Source organism: Cervus elaphus, chromosome 4, assembly GCF_910594005.1.
Source record: "Cervus elaphus chromosome 4, mCerEla1.1, whole genome shotgun sequence".
NCBI classification, from domain to species: domain Eukaryota; kingdom Metazoa; phylum Chordata; class Mammalia; order Artiodactyla; family Cervidae; genus Cervus; species Cervus elaphus.
The window spans coordinates 48,713,363-48,733,334 of NC_057818.1; the positions used below are offsets into that span (position 1 = coordinate 48,713,363).

General features: G+C 47.7%; 1 protein-coding gene across 1 annotated transcript; it reads left to right on the plus strand.

Moving 5' to 3' along the window:
• Positions 1–17,152: 17,152 nt before the first annotated feature.
• Positions 17,153–19,434, plus strand: LOC122689215 (galectin-7-like). The gene is made up of 4 exons (XM_043895440.1): positions 17,153–17,258; positions 17,655–17,743; positions 18,411–18,612; positions 19,250–19,434. The coding sequence occupies exons 1-4, from the start codon at positions 17,244–17,246 to the stop codon at positions 19,361–19,363; spliced, it is 420 nt and encodes a 139-aa protein (XP_043751375.1). The 5' UTR covers positions 17,153–17,243; the 3' UTR covers positions 19,364–19,434.
• The last annotated feature ends 538 nt before the right edge of the window (positions 19,435–19,972 follow it).

The window sequence follows — 19,972 nt, forward strand, 5'->3', positions numbered from 1 at the left end:
CATGCTGCCGACCTGCATGTCCAGGCTTGTTTTTGTTGTTTGGTCAAATGAGGCATTCAATCTGTTATCAGTCTGATTGCTGGTTCACTTCTCATAACTCAGATGTGGGATGCATTCTTATTCATCTGTGTTGATTATCTGTTTTTTAACTTTTAAATAAGTGGTGAACATAGGTATTTCCCAATACTCTTTTTGTTTTCCCAAGCTATATGCAATACTCATAAATCAGATCACCCAGGTTTCAACATGAGTCTTGACAATATACAGACCCGGGCAACCACCACCCCAGTCAAGGTTTATCTCCTGAAAAAGTCTGCCCCCTACCACCTGCCCCAGGACACACTGTCATTCCTTAGCATTGAGCCAACACGTTCATTTGCCATGAGAATAAAAAGAAGAATGCCCAGCAGGTTGTGTGTGTCTCTCCTACCTTCCAGAATCACCTCCTGCAGAAATAACTGGGGGAGGGCTTCCCTGGTGGTCCAGTGGTTAAGAATCTGCCTTGCAATGCAAGGGACACCGGTTTGATCCCTGGTCCCAGAAGAGCCTCCATGCCGAGGATCTGCTAATCCGTGGGCCACAACTACTGAGCCCACGCTCTAGAGCCTTCATGCTACAACTACTGAAGCCTGTGTGCCTAGAGCCCGTTTTCCGTAACAGAGAAGCTACCGCAAAGGGAAGCTGGCCACCACAGCTAGTGAGGAGCCCCACTCTCTGCAAATAGAGAAAGCCTGGGTGCAGCAACAAAGACCCACCACAGCCAAAAAATAAAATACATAAAGAAAAAAGAAACAACTGGGGCGATGTGTGCTACAACTAAGCGCTCTAGACCCCATACTTCGCAACAAGAGAATCCCGTGCAGCACAGCTAGGGAAGGCCGGCATTCTTCAACGAAGACCCAGATCAGAAAAAATAAAAAGAAACAACTGGGGCGAGAAGTAATACTAAGGACCCCCACAGTGGCTCTAGGAATTGAGAATCCAGGCTCTGTCAATGTCAGCTTCTTGGTGACTTTGGGTTGGTTTTCATATTCAGTGAAGATGTCCCAGGAGCTGCTTTGGTTTCGTAAATTACCTTTCCAGTGAAGAAAACGGCATTTTAAAAATCTGATTTTTTTTCTTTTTTTGTTTTTTGTTTTTTTTTGGCCTTGACGCACTGGGCTTGCAGGATCTTATTCCTGGACTGGGAATTGCCCTGGGCCCTCGACAGTGAAAGCTCTGAGTCCTAACCACTGGACCACGAGGGAATGCCCCCAAATTGGACTTTTCTTTTTAATTTATTTTAAAAAATTTGTGTATTTACTTGCCTGAGTCAGGTGTTAGTTGCGGCTTAGTTGCCCTGCTGCATGTGGGATCCTAGTTCCCTGACCAGGGATTGATCCCACATCCCCTGCACTGGAAAGCGGGTTCTCAACCACTGGCCCACCAGGGAAGTCCCCCATTCTAACCATTTTTTAAATGTACAGTTCAGTGGCCTTAAGTACATTCCCATGTTGTGCAACCCTTACCACCAACATCTCCAGCACTTTTTCACCTTCCCCAACTGAAAGCTGTACCCACTAAACACTCACTTTCTCTTCCCCCATCCCCAGCCCCTGACCACCATCATTCTACTTCCTGCCTCTGTGAATTTGGCTGCTCTGGTACCTTGTATAAGTGGAGTCATACTTGCCCTCTGTGACTGATGAGCATTATATACACATAAAAGAGAAAGTCAGTTGTAAATACCTGTGTGTGTTGAAAGGTGACAAATACATCACCCAAAATATGCCTTTTGGTTATAAGGATTATTTTGAGGTTTCAGCACTTGAAAAACAGCAAATACAGGAAGGTCATTCTAATCTCCACTTTTCTCCTGAAAACAGGAAATAAAAACTGCCAAGTGAAAGATGCTCTACTTGTACCCTAAGAAAGTAACAATTATATCAGCAAGGTGAGACCTAGGAAAGCCTTGTTAAAATAATTCTTGTCTGGGACTTCCCTGGCAATCCAGTGGTTAAGACTCTGCACTCTAACTTCAGGGGAACTAAGATCATACAGGGTCATTGCAGCTATAAAAAAGAAAAAAAGATTCATATCTTCCTTTAGCCTCCCCACATATTAGTTTAGTTACTTTTCCACAATTCCTTTCATTGTTCTTAACTTGTAGGAGTAGCTGCTTCTTTGTGTTTGTTTCCTTATGAGGGCTCCAGGATCATGTAAAACATTTGAATGTGTATTCATTTCTTCTGTGTTGATTTGGTATGTCAGTTTAATTCTCAGGCCTTGCTAAAAGAAAGGAAGAAAAAAGGAAGATAAAGGTAAAAATTTGCCTACCCTACCATATGTAGACATACACTTGTCTTCCTGTATTCCCACCTGGTCCCCCCAGAGGGCCTGGGAGCAGAGACATCTGAATGGCAGTGAGCACACTTGCCCTCAGGCTTCCGTGGTGGCTGCAATGGTAAAGAGCCTGCCTGCAAAGCAGGAGATCTGAGTGTGATCCCCGGGTCGGGAAGATTCCCTGGAGAAGGGAGTGGCTACCCACCCCGGTATTCTTGCTGGAGCATCCCATGGACAGAGGAGCCTGGCAGGCTACAGTCCATGGGGTCACAAAGAGTCAGACACGACTGAGCAACGAACACTTTCACTTTTCACACACTGGCACCCAGATCTTGGTTCCTAAGGACCATATCTTTCTCTACTGAAGGAACTACTGTAGAAATGACTGTTTCCAAGGCTCAGACAGGGAGCATGCAAGATGTGCTGAGAACAACTGATTATGTCAGAGAAGAAAGAAGCGCTTACAAAAGGATGGGGCATCTGGGGCAGGTGTATGAACTCACTTGAATCACTTGAAGGACTCCCACAGACTGAATCTGGGACCATGAGATTCCTGAGTGATAACCCCGTGACTAGACTAGGAAGCCATGAGCCCATCCTGATGTTGTCTTATTCTGTTAGGGCTGCTATGACAAAGAATACCATCACCCAGGTGGCTTACAAACAACAGAAATTTATCTCTCGTGGTTCTGGTGGTTGAGAAGTCCAAGACCTAGGTGCCATTATCATTACTGAGAGTCTGATTCCTGGTTCTCACTAGCCCCCCTTGACTAGAGGGTCAAGGAACTCTCTAGGTCCCTTTATTTATTTTTGGCTGTGCTGGGTCTTTGTGGCTACACGCGGGTTTTCTCTACTTGCGTTGGGCGGGGGCTGCTCTCTAGTTGCGGTGTGTGGGCTTCTCATGGGCGTGGCTTCTTTTTTGGGGCGCACAGGCTCTATGTGCCCAGGCTTCAGTCACTGCAGCTTGAGAGCTTAGTCGCTCCTCAGCATGTGGGATCTTCCCAGACCAGGGATTGGCAGGTAGATTTTTTTTTTTTTTAATTTATGTTTATTTGGCTGTGCCGGATCTTAGTTTCGGCACACAGGATCTTTGATCTTCATCATGACATGCAAGATCTTTAGTTGTGGCATGTGGGATCTAGTTCCCTACCCAGGGGTCGAACCTGGGCCCTCTGCATTGGGAGAGTGGAATCTTAACCACTGGACCATCAGGGATGACCCTCTGGGTCCCTTTATAAGAGACTCCCACTCGTAAGGCCTGTGTCTCATAACTTTGTGTGTATCAGTCGCTCAGTCGTGTCTGACTCTTTGTGACCCCATGGACTGCAGCCTGCCAGGCTCCCCTGTCCATGGGATTCTCCTGGCAAGAATACTGGGGTGGGTTGTCATACCCTCTTCTAGGGGATCTTCAGGATTCAGGTATTGAACCTGGGTCTCTGCCTTGCAGGCAGATTTTTTACTGTCTGAACTAGCAGGGAAGCCCTTTGTCTCCTCCTAAAGGCTCCACTTCCAAATACCATGGCACTGGGGATTAGGTTTCAACATGGGGACTTAGGGGGAGGAACATGAACATTCAGTCTGTAGCAGATGTGCATAAGAAAGGACAGAAACGATAAAAAATGGGATGAAGAATGTTTGCAGTAAGTTCTAAGTGCTTCCCCACGAAGTGTTTACTAATGACCAAAGACCAAATGTCTTTGATGGTGCAGAGACCTGGCAGGTACTGCAAATCACATGTTCAGAGTCCACACCACCAGCAACAGGATACCTGGAGGTTGTGAGCAGCTTCATAGGTGCACACAGGGACGCTTCTGCCCCAAAAATCTAAGGACAAGGAAACATCAACCTGTAACCTTCTAACCTGTCAAGGTCTTGAAAGACAAAGAAAGATTGAGGAATATTCCAGACTGAAGGGGACAGAAACTAAGAAGACATGACAGCCAAATCAATGCCAGGTTCTGAACTGGGTCCTCTGCTACCAGCTCCACGGTGGCACCACAGGCAGAACTGGACAGGGGTCCGAAGGTCAGGTGGCAGTAGGGGCCCCAGGGTGAATCCCTGCCGTTGGTAGGTGGGACAGACTGTCCTTGTTTACCCCTCACACACGCTCATTAGCGTATTCGAGGGTGGTGGGGCTGTCTGTTGGCAACTGGCTTACATGGTCCTGTATTTGCAACTAATCTGTAAGTTTGCAATTGTTTCCAAATGTTTGAGTGATATCAAAATATAAGGAGTCTTCACAGACATAGAAAGCCAATTTATAGTTACCAAAGGGGAAAGGGAGAGAGAGGGATGAATTAGGATTTGGGGTTAACAGATACACTCTACTACATATAAAATAGGTAAACAAGGCTTCCCCGATGGCCCAGTGGGAAGGAATCTGCCTGCCAATGCAGGGAGCACAGGTTCCATCCCTGGTTTGGGAAAAATCCACATGCCAAGGGGGCAACTAAGCCCATTTGCCACAACTACTGAGCCCGAGCTCTGGAGCCTGCGTGCTGCAACTACTAAGCCTATGCGTCCTAGAGCCCGTGTTCTGCAACAAGAGAGGCCACTGCAGTGAAACGTCCGAGCATCTCAACTACAGAGTAGCCCCCGCTCGCCACAACTAGAGAAAAACCCTCTTGAGGCAATGAAGACTCAACAGAGCCAAATAGATAAATAAAATTATTTTTAAAAATAGGTGAACAACAGAGACCTACTGTATAGCACAGGGAACTATGTTCAATACCTTGTAATGAACTATAATGAAAAATAATCTGAGAAAGAATTCATATATATATATATATATATATATATACACACACACACACATATATGCATGAAAGTGAAGTGAAAGTGTTAGTCGCTATCGTGTCTGATTCTTTGCGACCCCATGGACTGTAGCCTGCCAGGTTCCTGGGTCCCTGGAATTCTCCAGGAAAGAATACTGGAGTGGGTAGCCATTCCCTTCTCCAGGGGATCTTCTTGACCCAGGGATCGAACTCAGGTCTCCTGCATTGCAGGTGGATTCATTACTGTCTCAGCCACCAGGGAAGCCCTATATATTCATATATATACACACCTATATTTATCACTGAATCACTTTGCTGTAGACCTGAAACTAATACAAAACATTATAAATCAGCTATCCTTCAATTTAAAAAAAAAAGAAGAAAAAATATAATGAATCTTAAGTAGTCTGTAGTCCTTTTGAATGTCCCAGCACTGGTTTTAGAAATCATATTGTTAAGTAAAATTCACAAGCATAAACCATAACTCAATTATATACTCTAAGTTGGAATCACAAGGCTATTCAGTTGGGTACTTTAATATGCCAAAGTTCTTTAAAACTTTACACATACTTAATACATCAAAGTTAACATCTTACAAAAGAATCATTTTAGCCCACTAGGATGGCAACAACAAAAAAGATAGATAATAAAAACTATACATAAGGACATAGAGAAAGGGATTTCCCTGGTGGTCCAGTGGCTAAGACTCCAAGCTCCCAATGCAGGGGGCCCGAGTTCAGTGCTGTTCAATGCTTGGTCAGGGAACTGGATTCTGCATGCTGCAAATAAGACCTTACACAGCTGAATAAATAAATAAATATTTTGTAAAGAATGACGTGGGGACTTCCCTGGTGGTCCGGGAGCTAAGCCTCCATGCTCCCAAAGCAAGGGTCCCGGGTTCAATCCCTGGTCGGGGAACTAGATCCCACGTGCCGCAACTGAAAGTTCGCATGCTGCAACTAAGACCAAATTAAAAAAAAAGAAATATGAATTAAAAAAAAAAAGAATGACATGGAGAAACTGGAACCCTCTTAATCTGCTGGTGGGAATGTAAAGTAGTGCAGTTGTAGAAAACACTCTAGCAGTTCCCCAGAGATTAAACGTGAACTTACCCAATGACCAACAACCCCACTCCTTGGTATATACCCAAGGAAAAATGGTAACATATGTCCACACAAAAACTTATATATTTGGAATTCCCTGACAGTCCAGTGGTTCAGACTCTGTGCTTTCACTGCCGGAGCCTTGGTTCAGTTCCAAGTCAGGGAACCAAGATCCCACAAGCTGCACAGCCTGACAAATAATAATAATAAATAAAAATGCTCATGGAAGTATTACTTATAATAGTTGAAACAAAGTATTCATTATCAAAATGTGAAAACATCCCAATTATCCATCAACTAATGATGGATATGGTATAAATAATGGTATAAATATGGTATATCCACATAATGGAAAATTATCAGCAGTAGAAATGGATGAAGTATAAATCCATGCTGAAACATGATGACCCTTGAAAACACTGCTAAGTGAAAGAAGTCAGACCTAAAAAAAAAAAAAAAAAAAGAAGTCAGACCTAAAAGGCCATATATTGCATGATTCCATAGGAAATATCCAGAAAAGACAAATCCATGGAGACGGTGGTTGCCAGAAGCTGGGAGGAGGGGAGAATGGAGAATGACTTCTATTATCTGCGGAGTCTTTTGAGGGGTGATGGGATATTTGGAATTAGAGAGTGGTGATGCTTGTACAACCTGTGAAGACAGCAAAAACCATGGAATTGTGCACTTTTTAAAACTTTATATTGGATATAAAAATTTTATATTGGAGTCTAGTTGATTAACAATGTTGCGTTAGTTTCCGGTATGCAGTGATTCATAGGATACATGTATCTATTCCTTTTCAAATTCTTTTCCCAGTTAGGTTGTTACATAATATTGAACAGAACTCCCTGTGCAATACTGTGTACTTTAAGAGGTTGGGTTTAATAGTATATCAGAAATAAAAATAAAGAATGTTATCTTTAATAGGTAGAAGGTGGGTTCACATGCAGGTCAGGCAAGATTGGCTATACTTTGGCAGGAGTTGTGCAGGGTGAGAGATTCATTTTCCTCTGTTTTGTTGACTTTTGCATGTTGATAATCTCTATAGTTAAACAATTTATAGATATATAGAATTAACTGAGAGAAAAAAATGTTCCCAATGATAATAACAAGGGTTAGTCACTCAGTCTCTTTGTGTCAGAGTCACACTCTGACTCTTTGTGACCCCATGGACTGTAGCCTGCCCGGCTCCTCTGTCCATGGAATTCTTCAGGCAAGAGTACTGGAAGGGGTAGCCATTCCCTTCTCCAGGAGATCTTCCTTCCTAACCCAGGGATTGAACCTGGATCTCCCACACTGTAGGCAAATTCTTTACCATCTGAGCCACCAGGGAAGTCCTGACAATAACAAAATGCATTACAAAAGTCTGATCACGCAGTCAGGCAAGACAAGAGATGTGCAGACCATAATCTGCTGTCATTTGAATATCTACAAGCATTGTGGCCCCGGTAGGCAAGACAAGAGATGTGCAGACCATGATCTGCTGTCATTTGAATATCTGCAAGCATTGTGGCCCTGGTAGGCAAGAAAACTAGGGAAGGGGGACTTCCCTTTTCCTGGTGTCCCAGTGGCTAAGACTCCATGCTCCCAACGCAGAGAACCCAGGTCTGATCCCTGATTGGGTAACTGAGATCCCACATGCCACAGAGCAACTAAGACCAAATAAATAAATCTTTTCTTTTTCTTTGTTTCTTTGTTTTTTTTTAAAAGGAGAGCTTCCCTGGTGGCTCAGTGGTAAAGAATCCACCTGCCAATGCAGGAGACATGGGTTCTATCCCTGGTCTGGGAAGATGGCACATGCCACAGAGCAACTAAGCCTGTGGGCCTCAACTATTGAGCCCTTGCTCTAGAGCCTTGGAGCCGAAACTCCTGAGCCCATACACCCTAGAGCCCACGCTCTGCAACAAGAGAAGCCACTGCAATGAGAAGACCACGCACTGCAACTAGAGAAAGCCCTCACAGCAACAAAGACTCAGCACAGCCAAAAATAAATAAACAAAATTTTACATATATATATGTATAAAAGTTTGAGAAATGTGATGAACTGTAGCTTCCAAAGATGGCCACAAGACTATCTCATGTCCCACAGGCTTTTCTATGATATATGACTTTGCCAATTTTCCCAGAGAGGGAGGATGGGTATCCTACCTCTGCTTGGGTCAGGGTGGGCTTTTGACTCATTTGTAACCAGTGGAGTACAGCAGAAGTGAGACTGTCAGGAAAGGTTGCCCTCCTGTGACCTGGGATGGTCCTTTTGGAACTCTGAGATGCTATGTGAGCAGCCATATTATGAGGAAGAGCAAGCCATCCAGAAAGTGTTCATGTCCACCGGTCCATGCAGCTGAACGTGAAAGTGAAGTCGTTCAGTCATGTCCAACTCTTCGGGACCCCATGGACTGCATGGTCTACCAGGCTCCTCTGTCCATGGGATTTTCCAGGCAAGAGTACTGGAGTGGGTTGCCATTTCCTTCTCCAGGGGATCTTCCCAACCCAGGGGTCGAACCCAGGTCTCCCACGTTGTAGGCAGATGCTTTACTGTCTGAGCCACCAAGGAAGTCGGATCCCAGTCAACCGCCAGCATTGACTTACAGATGGACTTTTGAGTGAATAAGCCTCCAGATGATCCAGCCCCAGGCTTTCACATCAACCCCAACCACTGAGTCTTCCCAGCTAAGGCCCCTGACATTGAGAAGCAGAAACAAGCCATCCCTACTATACCCTAGCTGAATTCCTCACTCACAGGATCCTTGAGCAAAAGGAAATGGTTATTTTAAGCTTCTAGGTTGGGAGTGATGTGCTAAACAATAGTGTGTAATGTGACTCCCTTCCTGAAACCCACTAGAGGCAGCCACTCCAGGGCAAACGGCATATCCTGGTGTGTGTCACACAGCTCTAGGCGCTTTATCGACATTCACCGTTTAGTTTCTCACTCTAATCTTATCTAATCTATGCAGTAGGGACCACTGTTACCCCTGATTTACCAACATAAAGAGAAAAGCAACTGTCTTCAGGAGATGCCGAACCAAAAAAAATGATCTCGGACTTCTGGCCCTTAACCATTATGTTTTAAAGGATTTTTAAAAGATATTTTAATTAATTAGTTTGGCTGAGCTGGGTCTTATGCGGTACACAGAATCTAGTTCCCTGACCAAGGGTTGAACCAGGAACCCCTGCATTGGGAGCACAGGGTCTTAGCCACTGGACCACCATGGAAGTCCCTAAAGGATTTTTTAAAGGTGTAAACCCTCAGGGACAAAGGAAAGGAGAGAGAAGACAAATTTAGGTACTGAATATATGGTAACTTAGACCCCAGAAATTGAATCCTAGGCCGGAGTTGAAAAAGTAGAGAAGAAACTCATTGAATTCAGAACTGCCAAACAGCCCAGCCCAGGAATCCACGGCACCAGGTGCTTCTCCAGGCCTAAAAATGGGAGGCTGAGAAGTGAGAGCTGGGCAGAAAGAGAGCTACCTGGGGGCTTCAGCGACCTTTCCACGGAGGAGGAAAGAGAGGACTGGAGTAAAGGAAAGTTTTGGGCAAAATCTCCAAGAAAGTGAAACTGATGGAAAATGAGGTGCATCTGAAAGTATTGAGGGCTTCCCTTGTGACTCAGAAGTAAAGAATCCTCCTGCAGTGAAGGAGACGCAGGAGACATGGGTTCAATCCCCCGGTCAGGAAGATCCCCTGGAGGAGGAAATGGCAACCCACTCCCATATTCTTGCCTGTGCCGGGCCAGCCGGAAGATTTCAGCGAGCAACATGTCACGTTCCTTTAGGCTAAGAATTAAAGACACAGAACAGATGGGGTCGAGAGGATCGCTGCAGTCAGCGATGATTCTTTATTTCTCAGGGTTACATTTATACTAAACCAAGAAGAGAATCTTTTTTTTTTTTTTTTTTTAAGAAGAGAATCTTAAGAAGAGAAAATATTTTTCCATAAACATCACTTTGAGATAACAATCACCAGAACTCTCTGATAACGTCAAGGGATAAGAAGGGCATCCCGTTTATCTTAAGGGTGGTCGTGAAAGGCTTATCCATCTGCGTCATGTGTGCATTCAAGGCTTGCTAATGTTCTGTTAAGATTTAACTTGGATAATAAATTCCAGAGAGGGGTGGCAGGACAGAGAGCTATGTCTGCGAACAGACCCTTGAGGATCAAGGCAGCTCCCAGAGCCAGCCTTTTGGTTCAGGCCGCTCCCCGCATGCCTGGAAAACTCCATGGACAGAGAAGCCTGATGGGCTACAGTCCATGGGGTCGCAGAGTCGGACACGACTGAGCACACACGCACGCACAGAGAAAGCTAAACAAATACAAAACAAGATGATCATTAATTCCAGGGAGAACACAAGGTTATACACAAAGGAGAACCTTCACAGGCACACCACAGGGCTGTCTGGAGAATGGTGCCAACAGAGTCACATGAACGTGAACACTGAACACCGCTCTAGCCACAGTGACCTTGTACGTCTGCTGGTAAATGGGAAGAGGGACATGAACACAGCAGTAGGGAGGAGGCGAGGAGAGGAAAGAGGGCTACATCCCCCTCCTCTCTGTGTGTGCCTGTTCAGTCGCTTCAGTTGTGTCCGACTCTTATCGAGCCCATGGACTGTAGCCCACCAGGCTTCTCTGTTCATGGGATTTCCCAGGCAAGAATACTGGAGTGGGCTGCCATCTCCTCCTCCAGGGGATCTTCTCAGCCCAGGGACTAAACCAGTGTCACCTGTGGCCCCTGAGTGGGAGTCAATCTATAATGCCCCTACAGAAAATCCAGAAGTAGCAATAAATAGATTATTAATTTAAAATCTATTGTAAATAATGGATGGACCTAAGGAGTGATACACAAAGCGAAGTAAGAAAGAGAAAAACAAACATCATACATTAGCACGTATACGAGGAATCTAGGAAAACGATACAGGTGAACCTATTTGCAAAGCAGAAATAGAGACACAGATGTAGAGGACAAATGTATGGACATCAAGTGGGCAAAGGGAGAGATTGGAAGAGAAATTGAGAGATTTAAGAGATTGGGACTGACATGTATACACTATTGATGCTATGTATAAAACAGATGACCAACGAGAACCTACTGGATAGCACAGGGAACCCTACTCAGCACTCTGTGGTGACCTAAACAGAAAGGAAATCCAAAAAAGAGGGGATGTATGTAAACATAGAGCTGATTCACTATGCTTCACAGCAGAAACTAAGACATTTTAAAGCAACTAATTTCCGATAAAAATAAATAAGTAAACAAAGTAGCAATTGGCACACATCATATCAATATCCATTCAAATCATGTAAATGTTAAAAAAAAATAAAAACCTTTAAAAAGAAATGAAGAGGCAGGTTTCACCACGTTAGCTGAAGGGGCCCTAGCTTTTGGAGCCCTGGGTTGCCATGGAGGTAGTCTGGCTTCTCTGAGGATGCTCAGGCTTCCTAGGGAGGCTAAGTGCAGGTGGCCCAGATGATCCCAGCCTCTAGCACTAGACGTTGCCCAGACATCGTGGACTAAGACAAGCCATTTCCATGTGCCCCATCCAAACTCTTGACCTACAGCGGCCAAGAGCACCACCCCCCACACATACACAATGGTCATCTTAAGCTGCAAAGCTTTGGGGTAATCAGCCTCACAACCAAAGTAACTGGAACCCTGCGAAATGCAACAGCCACATTGCCATCCTGGATTGAGTCAAGAGTCTTTGACTAAGAAAGAAAGTGATAGGAATTCCCTGGTGGTCCAGTGATTAAGACTCGGAGTTTTGACTGTGGAGATGGTGCAGTGAAGCCAAAATAGAGATAAATAAATAAGGAAGGGAGGGAGGAAGTAAGGAAGAACGAACGAAAGATAATAAATAGTGGATGGTCAACAGGTGCTCCCTGCTACAGTCGACCCCTTTGGCTACAATGAGATTCACAGGTACTGTTCTTCCCCTACCCAGGCCTTTCACCTCCCTGTTCAGGGCAGACAAGTTTAAACTCCATGTCCAACACGGAGTCCAGGATTTGGGTGGAAGACATATTCCTCTTTGTCAACCCCAGCTGAGTCTGGGCCCAGACACCCAATACACTAAGGTCGGGGAGGCTTCTTATTCAGAAACAGGGGAGCATGGATACTTGCAGCAGACACTGGCCCATGGCATAGATCAAGCCCACTGGACATGAAGACCAAAGGCTGGCTCTGGTTCCTCCTCCAGGGAGGTTCTTGTCTCCATTGCTCTCCAAGTCCTCATCTGGGGATATTCAAAGTGAATATACGTGTGTGTGTGTGTATGTGTGTGTGTGTGTGTGTGTGTGTGTGTTCAGTCGTGTCCAAATCTTTGCAGCCTCATGGACTATAGCCCACCAGGTTCCTCTGTCCATGGGATTTTCCAGGCAAGAATACAGGAGTGGTTTACTACTTCCTACTCCAGGAGATCTTCCCTACCCAGGGATGGAACCCATGTCTCTTGTATCTCCTGCATTGGCGGGGGGATTCTCTACCACTAATGCCGCTGAACTGTACATTTATTTTTTAATTTTTCATTCTTCCACCCCTGCACGCCTGGCATGTGGGATCTTAGTTCCCCCAACCAGGGATGGAACCTGCATCCCAGGCATTGGGAGTGCGGAGTCTTATTTGCGAGACCACCAGGGAAGTCCAAACTGTACATTTAAAAAACCATTAATGACTCAGGGAACTCAAACCGAGGCTTCGTAACAACCTAGAGTGGTGGGATGCAGAGGGAGGTGGGAGGGATGTCCAAGTGGGAAGGGACATGGGTAAACCTATGACTGATTCATGCTAATGTTTGGTAGAGGCCAACACAATACTGTAAAGCAATTATCCTTCAGTTAAAAATAAATACATTTTTAAAAAATGGTTGAAAGGGATTTCCCTGGTTAAGACTTTACCTTTCAGTGCCGGGGCTGCTGGTTCAGTTCCTAGTTGGGGAACTGAGATTCTGCAAGCCTAGCAGCCAGAAAAAAAAAAAGGTACTTTCCATGGTTTTCTATTTTAACAGAATTTTTTTTTTTAATTGAAAGAACCCCCTTCAAAAAAATCCCAACTCATGAAATCATTAGTTCAAAAGGACACCTCCAATTCCAGTTCAGCATCATGGTGCATTTCTTTGGTCCGAATCTGTACCTGCCTCCATCCATGACACCCTCAGGGCATTTCCTCCAGACGTCCCCATGTCTGGCACAGACACCTCCAACCAGGTGGAGGAGGAGCTCCTCCCTTTACTCCTATACTGAGGGTCAGCCTCTACTGAGCACACTTCTCACGGGTTCCTTTTTTTTTTTTTTTTTTTACGGGTTCCTTTTGATATCCCAGCGGATCCAGCCCTAGGGGAGCAGCGCCCCTCAGTTCCCTCCCCCTCCAACCATGACCAAAAATTCTCCTCCTTAGCAAGTGATTGGATTGGTACAACTCACTATCTTTATAAATAAAACTAAAAGGTATCCAATGGACTTAATTGCTTAAGGGTCAGATTTGGGAGCGTTCCCTGCATTCCCTGGAGGTCCAGTGGTTAAGACTTGGTTCTTTCACTGCCGAGGGTCCGAGGTCAGTTTCTGGTGGTGGAATAAGATCCTGCAAGCCAAGCGTGGCAGGGCTTTAGAAAAAAAAAAAAAAAGTCAGATTTTGAAAACATGTCACTTTCCTCATTGGTAAACTAATTTACAAAACCAAAGCAGCCCCTGAATTATCTTCACTGAATATGAAAACTGACCTAAAGTCATCAAGAAGCTGACATAGACAGAGCCTGGGATTGTCAATTGCTAAGACCACCATGGGTGCAATTAATATTTATTTTGTGCCCCAGTTATTTCTGAAGGAGAGGAAAGTCAGCGTGCTCTGTCCACTGGGCATCCTTCTTTTATTTTCATGGCAAATGAACACGTTGGCTCCTAACTGCTGAGGAATGACACTGTGTCACAGGGCAGTTGAGGGGGTCAAGCTGCCTTAATTAAACCTTCATTGGGCTGGTGGTTGCCCAGGTCTGTATACTGTCAAGACTCAGGGAAGTATTCTATTAAAATCTGGATAATTTATGAATGTGACATACAGCTTGGGAAAACAAAAACAAGTCTTGGGAAATAAGCACGTTCACCACTTATTTGAAGTGAAGTGAAGTTGCTCAGTTGTGTCTGACTCTTTGGACCCCTGGTAGAACTGTAGCCTACCAGGCTCCTCTGTCCACGGGATTTTCCAGGCAAGAGCACTGAAGCGGATTGCCATTTCCTTCTCCAGGGGATCTTCCCAACTCAGGGATCGAACCCGGGCCACCCATATTGCAAGCAGACGCTTTACCATCTGTGCCACCAGGGAAGCCCAGCTTATTTAGAAGTGAAAAAAAAAAGTGCTACCAAGTATATTATTCCAGAACTGATGGAAGATAACATAAATGATTAAGAATGCATCCAGGGTGCCCATATCTGAGTTATGAGAAATAAACCAGCAATCAAACTGATAACAGATTGAATGCAAATATCTGACCAAATATCAAAAACAAGTCTGGACGTACAGGTCGGCAGCATGTGAAGAAACAGCCAGAGACAATGAAGAAATCAGGACAAAGATGAGCTACCAGGATTCACAGCAATGTGTGGAAGGAGGCCTACAAAGGGGACACGATTACCGATCAGAGTAATAGCACCCGTCATTCTAGGAAACTCTCCACCGAATAGATGCTGGTGTTACCACCTCAAACCTTACTATTCTCTCTAATTAAAATCACGATGTGGGGGGTCCTTGGCACACAGACCAGGCGCTGGCCCTACCCTTGCCATGAGGCCTTGGAGAAAGGCTGGCTCTGTCTAAGCCCACTTTGTTCTCTGCCAAATGGGGGTGCCTGCAGCCCTCACATAAATGCAGCTGCCCACCCTCCCTCCCTGAGACACTTGCCACCACCCCCCCCCCACCAGCTGTACCAACTGTGCGGTGATGGGGCTGGAGGGAGGCTGGCAGGCCTGAGAGGCTGAGGGCGGTGGGCCAGCTTCTGAGTTGTCTTTTCTCCACCCTAAGTCTCCATTCTTGGATCTGCCCCAGGCCTCTTCTCCCTCTGCTGGGTGGGGTACCAATTGGGAGGGTAGGTGGGGTGGGGAGAGGAACATGGAGTTGTGGGCTGCTAAGCTGCTAGGAGGGGTTTCTGCTCAGCTCCCCACCTCCCCTGTTCCCTGCCTTCCAGAACCTGATCTCGGATGGCAATGGCTTGGAGCAGGACTTGGGTTTCCAGCCAGAGACTGAAGCTGAAGTTGAGCACATCAGATCCTCACCACGAGATCAGTGGTCAGTGACAAGGGCCCTGGCCCTTCAACTTTGCGGAAAAGAATTTCCACAAAGATGGAAAGGAATTTCCACAAAGATGGAAAGTAGTGAAGCAAGTAAAGTGTTTATTAAGAGGAAGAGTACTACATGTGTGGAAGGACACAAGGGCAGACTCAGAGGGAAAGTCCCTGATTGGCCCCCACATTGCATTTTGAGTCACTTATATGGGGCATTTCTGCTGGTTTTCCTTTGGCCAATCATTTTGATTTGCCTGGTTCACAGTCCATATTTGACAATCTCAGGATCCTTCGATGTGTGCGCACATATCTCTTGGTCAAGATGGATCCTACCACAAAGGCGTCTGGGTAGAGCATCCCTTGACATTGCTCCCCCATTGGCCTGCAAGGACCCTTTTCTGTGCATGCGTGGTCGGGGAGGTCTCCTGACTTCAGGAAGGAGAAATATCTGGTCTGAGCAGAGCCCAGCTTCCTCCCTTTATTGTCCTGCTATTCTCCTCTTAGAGTTTCGGTCAATAGAGAATGACTACTCTCCAATTGCTTTACCCTAGAGGGACCCATCTGCCTCTAGCCTCAAACCCTTCTCAGAATTCTCTTTCTCACCCCACCCTTCATACCTGCATTCCCCTCCTGGAGCCTGGGGCTGTGGGAACTGGAAATGGATCTGGGGTTCCCACGTTTTTATCTCCTTTGATCTGAGTCTGGATGGTCCTCTTCCCCCGCCCCCGTCCCTGGTCCTGAACACCAGGTGGGAGAGAAGAAGCAATTCTGGAAGGAGAGAGGCTCAAAGAAGAGAAACAGACAGGAACATGTGAAACAGAGAGAGAGAGTCAGAGACAGAGGGAGACAGAGACACGGGACAGCCAGAGAGACAGGGGGACTAGGGCATCCTGGAGACAGAATAAACCCTAAAGGAACTTCCAGAGATGAAGAAAGCCAGACACACAGTCTACATGGTTCTGCTCAGCTGTGTTTCTTGGGCAAACTGCTTCTCCTTTCTGAGCCTCAGTTTCCTTATCTGTCAGATAAGGGTGATCAGTGGCCCTATGCTCAGTGGCCTGTCAGAGATCAGTGGTCGCTCCCACATGCAGACAAGCCCGAGGCTTTGTCAGTGGCCCTTCTCGTTATCTTTTCTTCTTTCTTTCTCCACATTTACTGAGCACTCACTCTGTGCCAGGCACTGCACTAGGCACCAAGGATACAGCTTTGACCATTGGGCAGAATATCCTGTCCCGCTTAGCTGCCTTTCCTATCATTATCCTTGTTGCCATGGTTATTACTACATTACAGAAGCATCAACTGGAATTTCAGGGGAGACCCATCCTTAGCCCGGAGGCAGCAGGTCCTAACCTGGAAGAGAGGCTGCAGAGTTTCAGCTCACACCTTCACCTCTCAGGACTCAGATTTTCCAAGATGAAATGGATGGGAGAGTCTTCTGTCTCCACCAGGCAGCAGGAAGGCAGGGCTGGAGGGATGGTGTCTCAACGAGCCTTCCGTGCTGTGTGCTGTGCTGTTATGATGATTATTGTTAACTGTTCCTATCACTATTAGCTCAAAGGGGACGGACCGTACACCTGGGAATCCGCGGGATGGCAGGGGCATCAGAGGCCCTAGAGAGAGGGTGCTGGGACAGCATGGCCTCAGGGCCAGGGTCTGTGCCAGCTGTGGGTGGTGGGTGTGGAAAGGGTGAGTCACCAGGGCCAGGCACACCCTGCTTTTACTTAAGGTCCCAGCAGCCATACCCACCACCGCCACTGCCGTCCCGCTGTTCCAGCCATGGCCGGGAGCTTCGTGAGTGCTCAGGGGTGTGCAGGTTGCGGGGTTTGGACCCAAGGCTGCGCTGGCAGAGGGGAGGGGCTGGGGCTTGGCTGAGGGCTCCTGTTTCAAGGAGAAAGTGGGTGTTCCGGGGTGCTGGGATGTTCTGGGCTGTGGTTTCTGGGTTCATCCAACCCAGCCCCATGCTCTCATCCCTCCCCCATTGGTTTCCCCTTCCTTTCTATCTTTCTATCCCTCTGAATGTCTTCCTGCTGGTTCTCTGTGTTCCTCTCTGCCCCTGGCTCTCTTTCCCGTGTCTCTGGGCCCTTTCTCCTCCCTGATTCTGCTGCTCTGGGTCCTGGTCATGTTCTCCCTACAGCTGACCCACTTGTCTCTCTCCTCTGCCTCCCTGATCCACTCTGGCTGCTGCAGAACGTCCCCCACAAAACCTCGCTGCCCGGGGGTATCCGAGTGGGCACCGTGTTGAGAATTCGTGGTTTAGTCCCCGACAAGGCTACCAGGTGAGACCCCCGAGCCTCAGCGCTAACGGGTGGGAGGTTTCTAGGCTCAGTGAACCCCACTTTTACAGCCCAAAGAACAAAGCCCCAGACCAACTTTGCCCACCAGGATCTGAATCCTCAGGCTATTCATGGCCTTCTGGAATCTGATGTCTTCACTTATCTGTCCCATGACTATGTAGCTGGGGTCCCTACATCATTCTAAGAATCTGGGCATTCCAGGGCAATCATATGACTTCCAGCTTGAGTCCACAGCCACTCTGGAAATACGACCTGTGAATCAGAGGTGCCCTGGGCATATGGGAGGCCTAAGCAATCAATCCTACGACTACCTGGGTCGAATCTTCAGGATTTCTGAGACTCTATGGTGCCTGGGACTACTGGGGTGCCTAGTCTGTTCTCAGCCCTCTGGGAACTGGGAGCACCCTTGTCTTCAGGACCATGACTCCTTGGTCCTCTCAGACTCTGGAAATGAGTGGGACCCAGGCCCTGGTCTAGGTGGATGTGTGTCCAGGTCCCCAGTTGGTTTTCGGGTGCCCTGCAATCTGGGCTCTGTGGCCTCCAGTCCACCACCCCTTTTTCCCTGGTTGTGCCTCTCAGGTCCCTCTAAATATGCTCTGGCAAAGGGTTAATTCTCTATCTGATGCCCCTCTCTTCCACCACCTGCCAGGTTCTATGTGAACCTGCTGTGCAGTGAGGAACCGGGCAGTGATGCTGCCCTGCATTTCAACCCCCGCCTGGACGAGTCCACGGTGGTCTTCAACTCCCTGGAGCGCGGCACCTGGGGCGCAGAGGAGCGGGGCTCAGGCATTCCCTTCCAGCGCGGGCAGCCCTTCGACGTGCTCCTCATCGCCACCGAAGACGGCTTCAAGGTGCGTCTCTTCCACAGGGCCGGGCTCCGACGCCCACATCTCTTCCCTTGGCAAGGCCAGGAAGGCCCTTGGCAGAGGTTGGGAGCAAAGGCGTGGCCAAGGTGGGCAGGGCCTCCCTAGTCCCTCACCTCCCCCCGCGCGAGCGCACTAGAGTCACAGAGCAGGCGCGTAGCAGGGCCAAGGCCCAGAGAGGGAGAGCCAAGTGTCCAAAAGGTGGGTGTCCAGCCGGGAGGTGTAGACATCCTGGATCCTATTCCCTGTCCACGGGCGACCGAGGTAGTGTCTCTGGGGCAAGAGAATGGATGGATTGGGAGACAGGGAAAGTGCAGGGTGTGGTCGCTGCAGATCCTCTACCGCCCAGGAAGTCTTCACGTGCAATCTGCATGTCGAGGGAGGCAATGAACCCGTGAAATGTGGCGACCACATCCACAGCTAAACCTTAAAAGCACTCAGGTGTCAACAATAAATTCATTAATCCTCAGGACAAGGGGTTACAGTGAACAGTAGCCATTTCCCCAAAGGGACCCTGGGACCTGACGCGGTTCCCTGAGTGTCAAGGTCACGCCACGTGGGTAGAGGCGGGAATGACCCAGCAGTTGCCTGGGGAGCCTTAAGCCCTGTCCCCTTGCCCCTGCAGGCGGTGATCGCAGACTCTGAATACCACCACTTCCGGTACCGGATCCCGCCTGGGCACGTGCGCGCGTTGGAGGTGGGCGGGGACCTGCAGCTGGAGTTGGTGAAGATCTTCTGAGCCTTCCCAGGAGGGCGGGCGGAGACCCGGCGCAGGGGTCCTGTATGGAATAAAGTCTTCAGTCGGTCGTCTGTGCGCCTCCCTTGTGTCCGTGTCTCCTTCGTATAGACGAGAGTAGCAGGTTCAGAGAGGGGAAGACACTGATGAAAGGTCACACAGCAATGCCCTGGCGGAGGCGGCTCTGGGCCTAGACCTCCCAGAACAAGGCAGGTGCTGCCCCTAGAGACTACGTAGGGCCGCGATCTGGTGGGGGTGGGGCCTTGACTCGCCTTCCTGCTGCACTCTGCGGAGCAGCCAGGTGGGAGTGCGATGGGGGTGAGCTGATAGAGTTTGGAGGGACCCTCCCTTATGGGCTTTCCTGATAACTCAGTAAAGAATCCGCTTCCAATGCAGGAAACCCCGGTTCGATTTCTGGGTCTGGAAGATCCACTGGAGAAGGGATAGGCTACCCACTGCAGTGTCCTTGGGCTTCCCTTGCGGCTCAGCTGGTAAAGAATCCGCCTGCAATGCGGGAGACCTGGGCTCGATCCCTGGGTTGAGAAGATCCCCTGGAGGAGGGAAATGCTACCCACTCCAGTATTCTTGCCTGGGATATCCCATGGACAGCTC

Bases quoted from the DNA above. Each gene is read 5' to 3' on its own strand.
- LOC122689215 (XM_043895440.1), top strand. The intron at 17,744-18,410 runs GTGAGACCCCCG...ACCACCTGCCAG, and splicing joins GTCCCCGACAAGGCTACCAG to GTTCTATGTGAACCTGCTGT. The intron at 18,613-19,249 runs GTGCGTCTCTTC...TTGCCCCTGCAG, and splicing joins CCACCGAAGACGGCTTCAAG to GCGGTGATCGCAGACTCTGA.